The sequence below is a fragment of the Lithobates pipiens genome, unplaced genomic scaffold (assembly GCF_037356315.1).
Source record: "Lithobates pipiens isolate NorthernLeopardFrog02 unplaced genomic scaffold, aLitPip1_a1.2 Scaffold_23, whole genome shotgun sequence".
NCBI classification, from domain to species: Eukaryota; Metazoa; Chordata; class Amphibia; order Anura; family Ranidae; genus Lithobates; species Lithobates pipiens.
This window is the reverse complement of record NW_027507785.1, coordinates 166160496-166180607: the sequence shown is the minus strand read 5'-3', so window position 1 is coordinate 166180607 and position 20112 is coordinate 166160496. Positions and strand designations below refer to the sequence as shown.

The 20112-nt window shown below is 40.5% G+C and overlaps 1 protein-coding gene across 1 annotated transcript in view; it reads left to right on the top strand.

Annotated features, from left to right (window-relative positions):
• EP300 (EP300 lysine acetyltransferase) overlaps positions 1-20112 on the top strand; it is a 108744-nt gene that overhangs the window by 68935 nt on the left and 19697 nt on the right. The window contains exons 17-22 of the mRNA XM_077452555.1: positions 3033-3151; positions 7631-7870; positions 10127-10215; positions 14857-14937; positions 17094-17150; positions 17857-17934. Coding sequence (XP_077308681.1) covers positions 3033-3151; positions 7631-7870; positions 10127-10215; positions 14857-14937; positions 17094-17150; positions 17857-17934 — 664 coding nt within the window. The remainder of the gene's footprint in view (positions 1-3032; positions 3152-7630; positions 7871-10126; positions 10216-14856; positions 14938-17093; positions 17151-17856; positions 17935-20112) is intronic.

Sequence of the window (20112 nt, the reverse complement as noted above, 5' to 3'; positions counted from 1 at the left end):
GGAGCTCCAGCCAGAGACCCAAGAAGTGAATGTTTCGGGCTGCCCTGTGCAAAACCACTACACGGGGCAGGTAAGTATAGGTTTGTTATTTTATTGGGGGAAAAAAAGACTTTACAATCACTTTAAGAGATGTGTATATAGTAATACACCCATACCATACATAAACCACAACAAAGAGGTTTTTATATTTCAACAACAATCATCTGCATGAATATTCAGCATTTTTGCCTCCTATATATTGTCAATATATTGGTGACTTTATCACTGAAGCGGGGGCATATAATATTCAATGCTTTTTTTGGACCAAAGGTCTGCTTACTCAGGATACGCAAGGGAGCTTATCTATATTAATACAAATATATGAAGTACCCCAACACATATATGTAAATGCCCCAAAAAAAAAAAAACACTTAGTATAGCATAATATCATAATTTGTTCATAAAAACATAAGTATTTTGGGTGTGGCCATGCAAAAAATCCTAAACAGAGGATTTGGCAGTCAGCAGCTATGGGGATCATGAACATATACAGTGGGTATAGGAAATAATCACCTCCATTCAAAATCACATTTTGTTGCTTTGTAAGCTGGAATGAAGACTTTTTTGTTTTATCCAGCTGTATTTACTAGTGCAACTTATTACATCCAAGTGAACAACGTGTAACGCCAACATGTCAGAAACAAATTCAAAAACCGAATTGATTATGGGTTTGGAAAAGATCGCCTCTATTATGTCAGTATTTTGTTGAACCACCTTTTTTCTTTAATTACAGCCTTTAGTCTGTTGGGATAGGTCTTAAGTAACTTGGCACACCTAGATTGTAATAGTTCCCTACTCTTCTTTACAAAACTGCACAAGTTCAGTTAAGTTTGACAGTTTGTGGACTTCAAGTCATTCCACAGATTTTCAAATTTAAAGTCTGGGCTCTGACTAAACCATGCAAGGACATTCACTTTTTTCTCCTTCAAACCAAAGTTTAGTCATTTTTGCTTTGGGTCATTGTCATGTTGGAAGGTAAATCTTCTTCCCACTGACAACTTTATGGCAGGGAGCATTAGATTTTCCTCAAGAATATGATGGTATTTGGCCTCATCCATTATTTTTTTTTCTTTTATTCTGACAAGTGCTCCAGTCCCTTCTGCAGAGTAACACCCCCATAATAGCATATTGCCACCTCCATGCTTTACTACAGGAATGGTGTTATTTGGATGGTGTATTGGTTTTTCCACTAGGCCTATGGTTTAGTTTTGAGGCCAAAAAATTCAGCCTTGGTCTCATCTGACCATCGTAAATGCAACTTGAAGATTGTGAGGCCACATGGAAAATGGTGTTTATAGTCAGATGAGACCATGCTGTCAAATATTTAACTAAACTTGAGCAGTTCTGCAAAGAGTGGGAAAATATTGCAAAGTCTAGATGTGCAAAATTAGTAGAAGCATATCCCAACAGACTAAAGGTTGTAATTTTAAAGCAAGGTGTTGTTCAAGAAAATATTGACGTAAGGGGGTGATCCTTTTTACAACTCAATGATTCTGTTTTTGAATTATTTTTGTGTTGGTGTACTCTTTCACTTGAATGTTATAAGTTGTACGAGTAAATACAGCTTGAAAAAAAAAAGTGTCTGTCTTTATTTCAGGCTGCAAAGCAACAAAATATGACTATTTTAAAGTGGGGCGATTCTTTTCTATACCCTCTGTAAATATACATAGAAAATAAATGAAAAACTGCATTCTGTCTAATCAATAAGGATATATTAGCTAGTGGTGGAAGTAATATTGGTAACCTGATAGGACCTATATATTTTTATTATTATTATTATTTTTGTGTGTGTTCTAAAATATTTTTTCACACTGATATTTTTATTCATTTGTCTGTCTTTTTTTTTTTTTCCCCCCCTAAAAAGTCCTACTTTCTTGCCATTTTGTTTGTTCTATAAGTTGTTGGGATATGGGTCATGTACTTAGAGGTTGTAAACCTCAGGGGAAAAAAAACAAACCCTACAAGAAAGACATAATGAGCTAATATGGATTGCATACTAGCTCGTTATGAAATACTTGCCTTAGAACAATGCCAGATGGATCGGCTTCGGCCCTCCGAGTACAGCGTAAACCTCTTCCACCGCAGTTACATGCAGGAGCTGTCGGTCACGGTGCGACTCCTGAAGAAATGGCACCATCGGCCCATTTCTGCAGTGCTTATACTGAATATCTCCAAACTGTGCAAGCTTAGGAGATATTTAAGGTACCTACAGGTGAGCCTTATTATAGGCTTACCTGTAGGTAAAAGTGGTGTAACAGGTTTTACAACCACTTTAATTAACCCATACTACTCTATAAATTGTTTAATCTGTTTAAAGCGAAGTTTCACCTGAAAGTGGAATTTTCCGCTTTAAGGGTGCTAACCCACTGAGCTCTCACTTCCGGTCAAGCCGCCTAGGCAATCACTTCTCTCTCCTTGCTATCTTCTGGAACATGTCACAGGTCCCAGAATATTGCTCGGCCGTTAAGGACAAGGCAGTGCGACCCGATAATGTGCAGTGGGCAGACAGCAGTGAAGCTGCAAGCTGTCACAGCCGGGTACCCACGCTAGTGATGGAGAGGCGGTGAAGAGAATCGAGGCTTCAACTGTCCATCGCTGGACCTTTTTAGGCGAGTGTGTGTATATTAAAATGACTACAATTTTTGTAGCTGCTGACTTTTAATGAACTGAAAAATGAGAACTTGTCAGCATAACATTACTAAAGCAGCATTTGCATGCTATTAGAAGCACATTAACGTGTTTCCAGAATAGGGCAACATTGTTTGCTAAGCCCCCTAGGAGCTCTAATTATTGGGTGCTCTGTTATGTATTTGAATATTTGTGTTGGCTGCCTGTTCAGTGAGGCTGCCTGTCGCAGTAATGGATCTGTAGCAAGGTAAGGAACAAAATCTGTCTACAAGTACATTTTTTAAGCTTGCTAATGTTCTGATTGATTCCATGTATATGTTTTTGTAGTTTTTAACTTCTACTAATATTTATTTTTTGGGGATAAGTTTTCAAACCGGAGGAGCTACGCCAAGCTCTCATGCCTACACTAGAGGTTTTATACCGTCAAGATCCAGAATCTCTTCCATTTCGTCAACCTGTAGATCCTCAAATATTAGGAATCCCAGTAAGTGACTTGCTTGTATTCCTCAATTTTTTATGTGGAGATGGTAGAGGTGATTATTTTATTTTGTAACGGAAATCTGTCATTCCATTTGAGTGCAAAAGTGTTGAATGAGCTATAGTTTGAAGTGATCTCAGGCTCCATTTTGGAGTCAACAAAGCATTGTTACAATGCACATGGTTTGATGGAAGGGATTCCTATTTGAGCTCAATCGAACCAGAGCTGTTGAAGAAAAATTAGTTTTCTAGCCCTCGGTAATATTGAGATTTAAATCTGAAATCCAGGCGTACTCCAGACTCCATATGTAAGGGTCTGTTTTACTTGCTTAAAGTTGCACTTTTTTCCATTCAGTCCTGAGATTTACCCAGCTTTGCCACAACATGCCAGGAGGCTGAAACCACTTTCTATATCGCAAAGCTGAACTCTGGGGAAAATTCAAACCTTACCTGATCCTCTTCCCCTGAAGGCTGCTCCATGTTGCTAGGCCAGCCCATGTAGCCTCCTCTTGCCTATGCTCCAACAGTTTAAGATCCTCTGACATCAAGACCGATGTAGTACCCATAGCCCTGCATTATACTGAGAATGCCAATGAATGGTTTACTGCTGGAGAGCCATCTGCCGTTCCCTGGACAGAAATGAACAGTTACCCCCTGGGTGCAGCTCCAGAATTGTGCTTTATGGAATTCACTGCTGATGCCCCAGTCTGCTGATGTTCTAGTGAAGAAGCAGCATCTCATGCTTCTGTTCTATTTGCCTTTAAGCATGTTCCTTGTTGGCATATTTTCAGGCATCTCAGCTGGTTGGCTTCCAGCGTTGCCCCTCTCTCTGCCAGTCTAAAGCCTAGTACACACCAGTAGTTTTGTTTTTGTTTTTTCGTTCAACCCAGCAGGTCCGAATGGGGGGAAAAAACTGACCGCTCAGGAGGATGCGCTGTACTAACTACCCAATGTTGGTACAGTGATCTCCCCTGCTGTTCTGTTCTGTTGTTTTCTGACAGGGGGGCCATTGGCTGAGAGCATTGATCAGGGGCTGATTGGCAGAGCTTTTTTTGTCATGCCTCTTCGGAAGCTTGCCTGACTCCCAGTACACACGGGCCAAATGTCTGGTTTCTGTTGAACTGGCCAATGCCGCCCCAAAATTGGGCCCATGTGTACTAGGCTTTAGGCCCCTTTCACACATGCGGACATAATGTCTGTATTTCATCCATCCATTTGCGGATGAAATACGGACATACATGCATCCCTATGGGATAGCGGGTGTCTGCGGATGAACATCCACAGACGCCTGATATTGTCCGCCTCCGCTATTGTCCGATTCTGCAGACGGAGGAAAATCCTATTTTTCTATCCGTCTGCAGAGCGGATCGGATGAACACGGACAGACGGTCCGTGTTCATCCGATCCCCCATAGAGGAGAGCGGAGAGCTGACAGGGCGGTCCTTGCACAGTGTGCAGGGACCGCCCTGTTATCTGCCGGCTCAGCGGGGACAATGGAGTGATCCCCCACTGAGCGAGCGGATCATCACGGGCCGGATCATTACTGATCCGTCCCGTGTAAAAGGGGCCTTAGAGTTGCTGCACTTGAATATTACTTGATTTGAGCTTATTGTAAAAACAAGTACAAAGTGATACTAGGGTGTTTCTTTTTTTTATTTTGTTTGTTAAAAATAAACATGTTATACTTGGCTGCCCTGTAAAATAGTTCAGACACTGAGCCGTGGCCCTGTCCCCTTTCTCTACTCATTGGCTTATTGAGTTTGATAACAGTGGGAGTCAGTGGCGCTGTGCTACTGTCTCAGCCAATGAGGGGAATCTCAAGCAGCTGAGACACTCCTACGATATCACTGGAACTAGATGGGGCTCAGATAAATATTAGGGGGGCTAAGAGGGGCTGCTGCACACAAAACTTCTGCCTTTACACTCACTTTAAAGGGGTTGTAAACCTTTGAGGGTTTTCACCTCAATGGGGCAGAGTGTGTATGCACGCAAATGCTGGACTCGAGTGCGCCGCAAGGTAACCTTCTTGGGAGAGTGCTTATCCCAGGGGGTTATCTGATGAGGGTAGGAGCCGTGCAAGCCACCGAGGGACCCCAGAAGAGGCTGTTCGGGGCCACTCTGTGCAAAATGAGCTGCACAATGGAGGCACGCGTGACTTGTTTGTTATTTTAACAGATAAAAAAAACGAACCTTTTAGTATCACTTTAAGTATGCTCCCACCCCCATTATAAGCCTTATACTCTTATTACTTTAAAAAGGTATACACTTGACTATTCTGAGGGCACTTGTGGCTGGTAACGTGATTGACTTCCTGCACCAGCTTCAAGGTAGAGGAGGCACAGCCGACATTTGATATCCCATAGTAAGCCTGTGGGTGACATCATCGCATAGGCATTGCAGCCATTGTCGGTTATCTCTTTTCTTCACTATATCTCATGACTGGATGAACAGAAATGCATATCTTTTGGTAGGTAAAGTATTTCCCTTCTACGAATTTCATCTTTGTGCTTGAGTGCATTTAGTGGTTTGCCATTAACATTTTTACCAGACTTCAGTAAAACCAATATCTGCTTGTGTTTTAAAGGAGAAGTACAGACCAAGCTTGTTTAGCTGTACTTCTGTGGATCAGAGGAGTGCAGCTTTTTTGTATGCACTCCTGTGACCTATTTTCAGATTGTGTGTGTGTGTGTGTGTGTGTGTGTGTGTGTGTGTGTGTGTGTATAATATAAAACATTTTTTTAATATATATTTATTATTATTTATAATTTTTTATTTTTATTTTACGCACACACTTGCAAAAAGTATGTGAACCCTTTTGGAATTATTTGGATATGGATTTCTGCACAAATTGGTCATAAAATGTGATCTGATCTTCATTCAAGTCACAAAACTAGACAGTCTGTTTAAACTAATAACACCCACAGAATTAAATGTTACCATGTTTTTTTTATTGAATGCACCATGTAAACATTCACAGTGCAGGTGGAAAAATGATTTGAACCCCTAGACTAATGAGATCTCCAAGAGCTAATTGGAGTGAGGTGTCAGCCAACTAGCATCCAATCAATGAGATGAGATTGGAGGTGTTGGCAGCTACCCGCACACCAGTTCTGGGTTTGTTTTTCATAAGAAGCATTGTCTGATGTGAATGATGCCTCGCACAAAAGAGCTCTCAGAAGACCTACAATTAAGAATTTTTGATTTTCATGAAGCTGGAAAGGGTTATAAAGGCATCTCCAAAAGCCTTGCTGTTCATCAGTCCACGGTAAGACAAATTGTCTATAAATGGAGAAAGTTCAGCACTGCTGCTACTTTCCCTAGGAGTGGGCGTCCTGTAAAGATGACTGCAAGGGCACAGCACAGACTGCTCAGTGAGGTGAAGAAGAATCCTAGAGTGTCAGCTAAAGACTTACAAAAGTCTCTGGCATATGCTAACATCCCTGTTTAGCGAATCTACGATACGTAAAACGCTAAACAAGAATGGATTTCATGTGAGGATACCACAGGAAGCCACTGCTGTCCAAAAAAACATTGCTGCATGTTTACAGTTTGCACAAGAGCACCTGGATGTTCCACCTCAGTACTGGCAAAATATTCTGTGGACAGATGAAACCAAAGTTGAGTTGTTTGGAAGAAACACACAACACTGTGTGGAGAAAAAAGCACAGCATCAAAAACTCATCCCAACTGAAGTATGGTGGTGGGGGCATCATGATTTGGGGCTGCTTTGCTGCGTCAGGGCCTGGATGGATTGCCATCATCGATGGAAAAATTAATTCCCAAGTTTATGAAGAAATTTTGCAGGAGAACTTAAGGCCATCTGTCCACCAGCTAAAGCTCAACAGAAGATGGGTGTTGCAACAGGACAACCACCCGATGCATAGAAGTAAATTAACTAGGCCACTTCAGAAGTAGTGTTTCCTTCCTTCTGTTTAAGCCATTCTGTTTTGAGTCCTCACCTCAACCCGATTGAGATGCTGTGGCATGACCTCAAGAAAGCGATTCACACCAGACATCCCAAGAATATTGCTAAACTGAAACAGTCCTGTAAAGAGGAAAGATCAAGAATTACTCCTGACCGTTGTGCACGTCTGATCTGAAACAGGAAGCGTTTGGTTGAAGTTATTGCTGCCAAAGGAGGTTCAACCAGTTATTAAATCCAAGGGTTCACATACTTTTTCAACCTGCACTGTGAATGTTTACATGGTGTGTTCAATAAAAACATGGTAACATTTAATTCTTTGTGTGTTTATTATTTTAAGGAGACTGTGGGTGTCTGTTGTTGTGACTTAGATGAAGATCAGATCACATTTTATGACCAATTTGTACAGAAATCGATATTATTCCAAAAGGGTTCACATTTTTATTGCAACTGTGTGTGTGTGTGTGTGTGTGTGTGTGTTTTGTTTTTTTGTTTTTTTGTTTTTTAATCCTCACAGATTGTGCCTCCATCATTATGATTCAGGATGTTTCCTCTTTCTTTCAGGATTACTTTGAGATAGTCAAAACTCCAATGGATCTGTCAACTATTAAACGTAAACTGGATACAGGACAGTACCAAGAGCCATGGCAGTATGTGGAGGACATTTGGCTAATGTTCAACAATGCCTGGCTGTATAATAGAAAAACATCTCGCGTTTATAAGTACTGCTCAAAACTGGCTGAAGTATTTGAACAGGAGATTGATCCAGTGATGCAGAGCTTGGGCTATTGTTGTGGAAGAAAAGTGAGTTTTTTTTGTTTTTTTTCCCCCTGTCGCTTTTTTTTTTTTTTTTATCCAGTTTTTTAGGTGGTATCATTCAGATTTGTTGTAAGATATTGAAATAACTTAGAATTGATTTAAAAGAGCATACCAATATTTCTTTTGGCCTCACACAACTATAAACCTAACACAACTATAATTCTGTTCAGACTCCTACACATCTAAAGAGCCCTGTAGAAAGGCATATACATTTATTTGAGAGAGGAAGTTTTCTCTGACTTCTTCTATTCTTTTCTGGCCTGCCTTTTGCTTGCATGTTGGGTCGCAGAGTGAAAAGGCTAAGCAAGTATGCTAGGACCTTTATTGCAGAGCCAACATGCTCAATCCTGTTTAAGCTTGTAGGGAGTTGTTCCAAACCAACAAATTTTGTTTCGAGGCAACCTTAAAGACCATCTATTTAATGACGCAGGTCTGGATCAGTACAAAACCCTATGGTTTAAGATATTTGCAATGTTGTTTAGACTTGCCAACCACTGTATAGTGAAAAATTTAACTAAACAATGCATTGAATATCTAGTCAGTTCTCTTTACTGTAAGCAGCATCAGCCAGTTTGTTCTAGCATACAAATAATTTATTTGTACCAAACTGGCCCCAATGAATTATGTAAAGTGCCAGTCAGCCTGTAATTTTTACCTTTTTCGGTGGGCTAACCCTTCCTTATTGTCTAGGAAGGAATTCTCCACTACCATGTCTTAGTTTTATGGGCAAAATTGCAGCCATGATAGACTTAGAGCACGGGTGTCACAAGAGGTTTTCCATGCCCAGAGTCAGTCTCAGAAGTTTCTGGTGCTGGGGTTGATTCAGCCAAGGATGATGTTTGTGCCCTATCCATGTTGGAAGGTGAACCTTTGGCCCAGTCTGAAGACCTGGGCACTGTGGAACAGGTTTACATTGAGGATATCTCTGCTTTGCTCTATAGAGGCTTTCCGCCAACCATAATTATGCTTCCCCATATTGGCATGGCATTGGGCAGGTGATGAGCGGTGCTTGGTTTCCTCCATACATAACATTTAGCATTGAGGCCAAACAGTTCAATCTTGGTTTAATCAGAATAGAGAATCTTGTTCCTCAGTCTGAGAGCCCTTCAGATGCTTTTTTGCAAACTCCAAATGGGCTTGCGTGTGTTTTGCACAGGAGAGGCTTCTGTCTAGCCACTCTGCTATAAAGCCCAGATTGGTGGAGGGCTGCAGTGATGGTCATCCTTCTGGAACTTTGTCCTATCTCCCCACAGGATCTGGAGCTCAGCCAGAGTGACCATCAGGTTCTTGATCACCTCTTACTAATGCCCTTCTCCCCCATTTGGCCAGGCAACCAGCTCTTGGAAGATTCCCGTTTGTGCAAAACTTCTTGCATTTGAGAATTATGGAAGCCACTGCACTCTTCAGAACCTTCAGTGAAGCAGACATTTTTTGTAGCCTTCTTCAGATCTGTGCTTTGCAATAATCCTGCAGGCGGTTCATTTGACCTAATGGCTTTTGCTCTGACACAGTATGCATTGTCAGATGTAAGGCCTTTTTATAGAGAGGTGTGTGCCTTTCCAGATCATGTCCAAGCAATTCCATTTAACACAGGTGGACTCCAGTCAAGGTGTAGAAACCTCTCCGCAATGATCAAGAGTAATAGGAGTCACCTGGGCTAAATCTCAAGTGTTGCAAAGGATCTGAATACTTATACCAATGTGATATGTCAGCTTTTTACTTTTTCATTAATTCAGACGTTTCTAAAATTCTTTTTTTACTTTGTCATTATGGGGTACTGAGTGTAGATTGAGAAAAAATTAATGTAAACTAATGTAGTATAAGGCTGCAACTTGAAAAAAGTGAAGGGGGTCTAAATACTTTATGAATGCACTGTATATAAATTACGTTGTCCTGTCATGTACACATTTAAAGTTCTTTAGACTTTAGGACCTGGTTCACACCTATGCAGTTTGCATATTCCAGGTGCATTTTGCATTTTTCAATGCACATTTTAGATCCATGGAAGCCTATGGAACCTAAAACTGGAAAAAAAAAGGCCCTAGCCCTATCTATAAAATGTATAGATGTGAACGTGACCTATAGGGAACATGTTAAATGGACTGTAGTGTGTTTCTGCAAAACTGAAACCACACTAAAAATGCATAGGTGTGAACCAAGCCTAACTCCTAATAAAACAGCACCTAAATGCAGAAAGGTGCTTTATGGTTAAGTACCCTTTTTTTTTTTTCATCTTCCCAGCTTGAATTTTCTCCACAAACGTTATGCTGCTATGGCAAACAGTTATGTACAATTCCACGTGATGCTACTTATTACAGTTACCAAAACAGGTAAGTGCATCCATATAACCAATGTAATGTATAGTTCTTTTCAATAGCCACTACCATTTCACAGTGATTTTGACACTGGTGTTTCTTAGAGATATAGGACGCCAGTGGCAAATCCAAATCAAAGTCCATGAAAAAAAATGCGTTTTTGTGTGAAGCTGGAAATTGTGGCCTACATTTTGCCAAGCGAATCCCAGTCCTGATATATTAAGATGAGAAAATGCTGAAAAACATGCTTTTGTAGCATCTTAATATTTGGTTATTAAGTGTAATTTCTCGTCGCCCTATTTATAAACTACTTCCTAGTCAATAGCTGTTTTGACCCCCATTCCCTGTCTTTGTTTTAAAAAAAAAAAACACAAATTTAGGCTTCATGTGGCCAGCACCTCATTTCATCTGAAAGTTGTATTCTGTTAAGAGCTTCATTTCTGTTCTGATGATTTGACTAACCTAAAACAAATACCTCTCACCAGCACACCAGTTTTGTAACAAGAAATATTTGGTCATTCCTAAGTTGGTAAACTACAAACCAATGTTTCAGGGCCAAGGCAGGACCAAGATGTTAGAGATTGATTCAATAAATGCTTTCATGTGACAACGATGGTGTGCTGGCGAGTATATCTAACTTTGTAATGGGGTCATGCATCTGATCACTACACCTTCCAGTTTTTTTATATGGAGCGTTGTAAAAATATGGAATGAATTTGGCAAGACCTCCTACATGCTTGTTCTGGGTCTGAAATTCAGTGGGTCAGGAGAACTGTTCTTAAACCTTTCCTTAAGGCGATTTAGTGTTTTTTTGTTTTTTTTTACATTCTAAAGCTAAATTCCTCCCTTGCAGTGGGACGACGCACAAATAGCAAGCGCTAGCTGCTTATTTTTGTCTAGGGGACATGAAAAAGCAGATTTATTTACCCCCGCTCCTTTGTGCTTTTAGAACTGTAGCCTCTTCTCCCCCATACTGCGACATTCTAAGGTAATCTGACATCATCAAGACTGCATAGCCCTGAACTGGACATGACGGAGCACTGTCTGCCATAGGACTGCTTAAGTAAAAGTGTTTTTACTGTCCCCAAGACTAAACTAATATCTAAACCTTGCAATGCAGGCACAGCCCCACTGCAAGGGAGAATTTTAGGTTTCCTGGACCTAGGCTATAAAAATATATAAAATGTATGCCTCATGCACACTGGACATTTTCAGTGTCTGTTTTTGGTTTCAGGCTTTTTTTTCCCCCTACAGTCGGTAATCTCCCCAGCATTTTATCCTATGCCAGCCAGAAACCACCGATAGGCTTTTATCAGCTGTTTCTGGCTGGAGAAAAACCTCAGAACTAGTGGTTTCGAAGAGGAGTTTTTCAGCTGTAAAAGCATTAAAAAAAGCTGGCAAAACACAGCTAATTGGTGTTTATGAGCCATAAGCTTTTGTCAGAGTATAGTTTTGCTAAAAATAAAAAAGCTCAACAGTAATGCAATAACGCTGCAAAACGCTAAACTCCCGTTTTTAACTCGGTGTTCTACAGCTAAAGCTACTGACATTTTTATAACGTTAAGTGTGCATGAGGCCCAAGAGGGGGGGGGGGGGGGTTAAGAAATAAAAAAAAAATCTAGTCTACATTACAATTATGCACAATATTATATTTACCTCCTATCTAACACTAGTGATGTCTCTTAAAACCTGATACAAAGTGTTGGCACATATGAAGCTAAGTGTGTTTTCTATAATTGCCATCTTATAACAAGTTTACCATCTCGGAAGTTTCATGTTTTGGTGTCCTAGAACATTAGATCATATTGAATTTGACTTTTTTTTTTTTTTATACTGATAAACATGAAAGGACATGAAAACCGATCTTTGCAAAGTGAAAATAGATTCTTGCAAAGTTATTTAAGCCTCTGTTCACACCAGTGCAATTGGTTATGAGATTTGACGTTCCAAATCACATGACAAGTCACACCGCACATGGGACCGTCCAAATTGCCGTGAACCATGTCTCAGCAACTTTGAAAGGCTCCTGCACTACTTTTTCCAATTTGCCTTGTGACTTGCATAGACTTCTGTTAAACGAAGTCGCAAGCTGCAACGATATATTATCATGTATATTTACGGGTGACACGGTGGTGTAGTGGTTAGTACTCTTGCCTAGCAGTAAGAGGGGTCGCTGGTTCGAATCCCAACCTCGACACTACCTGCCTGGAGTTTGCATGTTCTCCCTGTGCCTGCCTGGGTTTCCTCCGGGTACTCCGGTTTCCTCCCACAATCCAAAGACATGCAGGTAGGTTAATTGTCTTCTGTCCAAATTTGGCCCTAGTATATGAATGGGGACCTTGGCTTGTGGGCTCCTTGAGGGTAGAGACTGATGTGAGTGTACAATGTACAGGGATAGGGACAATTGTAGACACTCAGGTTGAACTGGATGGACTGGTGTCTTTATTCAACCTTACTAACTATGAAACTATCAGTCGCAAATCTCACTGATCTGTGGCTTTGAAATTGCATTGAAGTAGCACAATTTCAAAGCTGCACCAGTGTGAACCAGAGCTAAATGTATTCTAATAAAGAACACTAAATGACTGCACGCTTTAAAGAGGGAGTCCACCCGAAGATAAATACTACAGCTGCTGACTTTTAATGGACACTCTCCTTTCCTGGGGTCCAGCGATGGCAGCAGCCGAGGCCGATTGGTCTCTCGGCTGCTGCCACCACCATTCTCAATGAGGGAAGCGTTGCGGCTTCACTTCCCGGTTCCCCACTGTGCATGCACGAGTCGCGCAGCACAGTGGGAATGGTCCGTGCTGTCTCTGGGACTCTTGTGTGTGTCCCAGCAGACAGCGCAGCGGGACAGGAAGAGGCATAGACTTCCGTGGGAGTCTATGCCCGGAAGTCTGTGCAAATACCTGTCACAGACAGGTATCTGCACCCCCCTCCCCCCTTAAAGGTGCCAAATGTGAAACCGGAGGGGGCAAGGGATGTGTGCTTCGCTCCCTTGCATCGCTGGACCCTGGGACAGGTAAGTATCTGATTTTTATTAAGTCATCAGCTGCAGTATTTGTAGCCAATGACTTTTAATTATAATATATATATATATATATATATATATATATATATATATATATATATATATATATATATATATATATATATATATATATATATATATATATATATATTTATATATATATATTTTTTTTTTTTTAATAGCAGAACTCCGCTTTAAGTAACATTGCATGTCTTAGACTGGCCAGGTCAGAGTCCAATGGCAATAGAGTATTTTTGCTGGACTAGAAAAGGGCTATTCAGTTTGATTTGATGTTCTGTGGCAATACAACATAAAAACTTCCAAGTGGCAAAATTTTTTTCTGTAGGGACTTTAGTCCAAATACATTTGGATATTTTAATGAGTAATAGTTTTGTTACAGTGAGCAGTTGACGTTGCATAACCTTCTAGAGTTTTATTCATTGTTTAAAAATGCAAATGATATGCATATGCTGCTTTTTATCAATATGAGCAATATGTTTAAGTTTTTTTGTATTTTCTGTATTGTGTGTGTGTGTGTGTGTGTGTGTGTGTGTGTGTGTGTGAGTGTGAGAGAGGAATTTGTGGCTTTTCACAGCATGGTGTCTTTTCAAGCAACCCTGCTTTAGCACTGCAACATTGCTAGCCTCATAGAATGATTTCTTCATTTGTCATGATAAAATTGTACTTTCGATTTGCATCTTACTCCGCTGTTTTTCGGGGACCTGCTTTGATCAATGTTATCAAGTTATCTTTATAAAACTGGCAGCTAAAAAAAATTATTTCACAAGAGGCTTGTTTCAAGAGAAAGAAAATTAAATAGTCTCATGAGCGGTTTTAATGCAATAATTGCAGGTAATCCAAATTGTTTGAGTAAGGCTGCGGAGTTGACCTCTGTTGTCATTTTACCAGTATAAATAGGTGGCATACGGATTTCTTTATTTTATGTCTATAATTGACCAAACTAACTTGACTTAAATTCAAACATAAACTTGATCAATACGCATTTTTTCTCTAATGTACACAGAATTTCAAAGTAATAGGCTTGTCATTGCATTAAATGCTTTTAAAATGTTACTTCTATATAGATGGTTAATGTATATGTATTTTTAAAGCTCACTTTACAGTGACTTTTTAAGTAGAAAGTAGAGTCCCCTCTAAGCGGAGCAAGAAGACAAACTATGCCTCTTCCTGGACCTTGTGGGTTAATTAGTTTTTGTTAAATCTTTCCTTTTATTTGCTGTGATTTTGCTGCTTGTAATCCCATTTCAAAAGAATCCTTTGCTAATCTGTGCTTTGCATTGGCTTTCTGCTTTGTGTTGTTTTGTCATGCTTCTGTTTGTCATGCCCCTCCCCCCCCCCTCCCCCCTGCTTTCTTTCTCTGTTGTATGTATATTTCTTACCCTTCCCTATCCTTACTGTGGTGACTTTGATTGCCGTGAATTTCAAACAAAACTCGCGTCTTAAAAAAAATCAAAATTACCCTGGCATGTGACTTGGCTTGATGACCACCTGCGCAAACCCTGTGTCTCTCCTGCAACGTCACCTGATGACCTCCCGTTTCACGTGGTTCGGCTGTGGTTGCATGAAACGAACAGTTCACCCAAATATGGCCTTCTCGCTGATAGGTACCACTTCTGTGAAAAGTGCTTCAACGAGATCCAAGGGGAGAGTGTATCTCTCGGTGATGACCCAACGCAGCCACAGACGTAAGTATCATTTTATGAATTACATTTGTTGTGCAGTAGCATATATCCCATGCCTGTGTTTCAATAGTTCACCTCTATATGGATTCTTTGTCGTGTCATTTGCAGAGGTATTTTCTTTCCTTGATTTGGTTATATTTGCTATATTTTCCTAGGTTATTTTGCACAAAAAACTTTTTTGTTTCACTAAATTCGTTAATTAAAGGAACGTGGGGTTTTTGAATAAGCTTTTGTTAGGATGACCAGCATTATAATGTATATTTTTAGTCCGCTATATACAACATTAGATGTTGCATATGAATTTTTAATATTTACTATGTTTCCAGCAGGTGGTGTCTGCTGATTTTCCTCAGTGATTTAAAGTGGTAGTAGACGCTGTTATTTAACTTCTACCTACAGGTAAGCCAATGAGGCTTACCTGTAGGTACAGTGAATATATCCAAAACTTGAGGTGGTTTAGGAGATATTCATGACTGAAGCAGCCGCTGCTTCAGAGTGAGGGGCCATGACTCCTATGCATGTGCACTGGAGTAATGTCAACGCAGCCCGGCCCCTCAACCAGCTGGAGCCTGCAAAACCAGTAGGAAGACAGGGTGAAGATGGAAGCACCGACAGCAATGACCCTGGAGGGCTTTGTTTAAAGGCAAGTCTGTGATAATGTGCTAGTATGCAGCAAATACTATCCCATTATGGCTTAAAATGACCAGGGACCCACTTATTTTTATTTCAAAGGATAAGTTCACTTAAAAATAAATAATGCACAATTGTTTTTGCAGGTAAAAAAAATGAATTTTTTATTTATTTTTTGGTGCAGGAGACTGTAAAGCATTGCACCAATGATGAGCAGATCGCAGCTATCATGCAGGACTCTTGAATATCTGTCAATGCATCGGCTTGCTTGTGCCTCTTACAAGGAGGTCAATACATTCTGAAGGGAAGAACGAATTAACTACCACGGTGCTCACAGCACCATGGTAGTTCATTGAAAACTGCAAGCCGGTGGGCTGCAAAATCTTGTCCTTTTTTTTTTTTTTTTTTTTTTTTTTTCCCATGCCCGGGACACTGAATGTGTGACACGGCTGGGCGGGGCCCTCCTTGGAGTATTTGATGGGATCATTTTAGTCTGTGATATGAATGGTGCGCAGGCGCACTGCGGTGACGAGGGCAGTTGGTCTATTTGATGCCTTTTACATGAGAATCTGACGTGCAGAAGAAAACCCTTCTTGTGCACGCGCTCACGCATGGCCAATACAGCCACCTATGATGCTTTTGGACTTTTTGATAGGTCAGATTTTGGCAGAGCACCGCCCCCTGAACAAGACTCATCCAACTGAAAGGGGCATCCCACAACCTTGTGAAATGCTTGCAGTTGCAGTATGCTAGTGTGGGATTCAAAGGGCAGCGAGAAGGTGATGTTACACTTTCGTGCTAAGGGCTGGTGTAAAACTGATTTGATTAAAGTTGACATAAAAGTAAGAGGGGGGTTGCAATCAAACTAAAGATTACAACTGACCATAAACGTTAAGACTTCTCTCGATCATCCCTGCTTGGCGAATCTGTAGTGCCAGCTATTGACAGCTGGTACCCGTGGCTGTGAGAATACCATATACTGTCCCCTGTATATGATTGGATTTTGCCATTGTGCAGTCAAAATTTTTATGTCCAGCTGCTTTCATCAGTTGATAGAAAAATCATGTTTTGTTGAGCTGAGCCTCCCACAGAATAAATTTCGGCTGATTCAGCAGGACGAAATTCAATAAGTGTATGGCCAGCATAAGCCAAAGGTTTTTCTTTAGACTTTGGAAAGAGACAACTGTAGTAAATGACTATTTTCTGTGTTTTTTTTGTTTGGGGATGTCTGTATTCGCATATACTATATTCACACATACATAGCTGATGTTTAACATGGTAAATGCAGTTTTTATTTTACATTTGTTATCAGTATGTGTACACAAGGGTGGTGCGAATGCAAACTGTGGCAAAAATTTGTGATTATCGCATCACCATCTAGAAAACTCCTTTCTCCTTTTCTCCTTCTCCAGCTCTGGAGGTTGTTCCAACCGTGGATTCATTTATACGTGTCATTTTTTTTTTTTTTTTTTTTTCTCTGTATGCTCTTTACAGCAAGTTTTCTGATTTTTGTTTTCCGTTCACTTTAGTACCATCAACAAAGAACAATTTTCCAAACAGAAAAATGACACTCTGGAACCAGAACAGTATGTATTCACTACAATATTTTGTTGCTTTTACGTATTTTTATGTTTTTGTGTGTATATATAGTCTCTCTCATATCTTAAATATATTTATATTAATGTATTTTCCCGTTTCCTACCCCCCCTATATATATATATATATATATATATATATATATATATATATATATATATATATATATATATATATATATATATACACACACACACACACACACACACACACACACACACACACACACACACACACACACACACACACACACACACACACACACACACACACACACACACTGTTTCCCCTAAAATAAGACCTAGCGTGATTGTCGGTGTTGGCTGCAATATAAGCCATACCACCCAAATAAGCCCTACTCTGTTTCCTCAAAAATAAGCCCTACCCTGAAAAGACCTACAAGCACTTTAACTAGGGCTTTTATTGCAGCTATCACCGACAATCACACTAGGTCTTATTTTAGGGGAAACAGGAGATATATATATATATATATATATATATATATATATATATATATATATATATATATATATATATATATATATATATATATATATATATATTTTTTTTTTTTTTTTTTTTCATATATATTCTCGATCTATCCTTATTCTGGCCCCAAAGGCCCTTAGAGTCTAATTTCATGCTTAGATTAAGTTGCACATAAATAATAATTTGTGATGCTGAATTTTATTTTAGGTTTGTGGACTGCTTAGACTGTGGTCGGAAAATGCACCAAATTTGTGTTCTTCATAATGACACAATCTGGCCAACTGGGTAAACTTTATTTTTATTTTTTTGATTTGTTTTTATGCTGTCTTAAAATTACTTTAAATTCAAGATAAGTTTAGTTTACAGAATAATCCACAAGCTGTTTTTCAAATGAGCAGGTCCAATTGAATACTAAAGTCCAACCCGTTTCAGGAAAGCACATTTGATGGCTTTCTGTGGCCTTATGGACCCTGACATGTTTGCAGTGTCTGGGTTCAAAATGTTATGTCCAGAGACTACAGGCTGGAGTTTCACATCTTGCATCCTCCACGCTCCAGGGGATCAAACATGCCCTACTGCACCTGTTCATTGCTGTGCACCAGCTCTGTTCTGAATAGGTCATTGCCCTTGTCCACAAAGCGGATAGGTTTCAAAGTTACTAATCGAACCTGTTCACGGTGCCCAAGCCAAACGGCAATGGGCAGCCAATTCTGGACTTGAACCGCCTGTACAAGTTCTTATGGAATCTGTACGGTCATTGATGAGTATCCTAGCCTAGGTGAACATCAAGGATGTCTTGCCTCCTACATCCCTATATTTGCGCTACCTGTGCTTTTTGTGGTTGGGGAACATTTTTAGTTTGTGGTTTTGCCTTTTGGCCTGGCCACAGCACTGCATGTATTTATGAAGGTGCTGGCTGCGGCTGGTATTTGCGCTTCTGTGAGCCAGTGGGATTTCCAATCTTGGGGTATTTAGATGATCGGTTCCTGTGGGAAGAGGTGGTCTCACGGACAGTGTACAGCCATTGTGAAAAATATATATCTAAATATATAACTCGCACTGAGGAAAAACAAAATCAACCATTGCACCACTTGTAATATCAGGGCTTAATCCAGGAAATGGCTTTGGCATGAGTTTTCCCCATGCTGTGGAAAAGACAGATGTCAGGCTGTAGGCTGGGAAGGAGACCTTCACGCCTGTCAGTTTAGGGACGTGGTCGTCAGAGGAAGCCCAGATGCTGATCAATGTTCTGGAGCTCAGGGCGATTCAGCTTGCCCTTCAGCACTGGACCCTCCCTGTTTTGGGGACTGGCAGTCAGGATCGAATCAAACAATACTTCGGTACTTCGTAGGAATTTCACCAACTTTGTCTTCAGTGGTGAACACCAGACTTGGTGTCCAACTGTGTCCAGACTCCACCGTAATCTGGACAGGCTCGTGGCCAAGTCAAGGGATCTTCAGGCCTTCAAAGTAGTTGCCCTAGTCACTTCTTTGGAATCGGTACAACCTGATGACCCCTCAATCTCCTGCATCATCTGCTTCAGGGAATATAGAGGGAAGGCATTCAAGTGATTCTCATTGCACTGAACTAGCCTAGGAGGGCATGGAACTCTGACATAGACTCCTAGCAGACTTTCTGTGGGCTCTACCGAACTGTCCCTACTGGCTTTCAAGGTCCCATTTGCTAACCTTGTCGCTGGTTTTGACAGCTTGGGTGCTAAAGGACATGGATCTTGCGAACGCTATGAATTCCATTTCGCTGACCAGAAAACTCTACCACCATATGTGAAAAAGCATACTTTGGGGAAAAAGGGAAAGCTTTATCCTAGGAAATGCTTTGTGGCAAAGGTTTTATCATTCTCCAGTCAGGACTGGACAAGTCCTTAGCACTGAGGACTAACAAAGGAAGAACAGGTTGCCTGTAGATACAGTTGCTAGGTGGGTTTGACAAGTCATTCAGGCATATGGCCTGACCTTTCCTGTGAAGGGTTACTCCCCCTGAAGTGTCTGTGCCTTGCAGGCTTTTCAACATCAGGCCTCTGTTCCCCAAGTCTGTTTGGCAGCCACCTGGTCTTCTGCTCTTACTGTTGTAAATTTTTAACAGGTGGATGTTCAGACCTCTGCTGATTCAAACCTTGGTTGGAAAGTCCTGCAGTGTGCCCTGTGAGGGCATTCGGTTATTCCTCCTTGTTCTGTTCAGAGGATTGTTCCTGTTGGGCCTATTTGCTGTCTTGTACAAATAAGAAAACAGGAAGTAAGAGGAAATGCTCATCTGTTGCCATCTTTGAGCAAACTGTCCTTTAGGCCTATGAGCTGCAGGCAGTCCCAAGTTTTTTTGTTTTGTTTTTTCTGCTTAAGAAAGTACCAAAATACGATATATGATTTTGAGCTCAAGATATTTTGAGATGGCCACCACATTAAAACAAAAAACAAAAAAAAAACACTTTGCCTTTTTTTTGGCAGT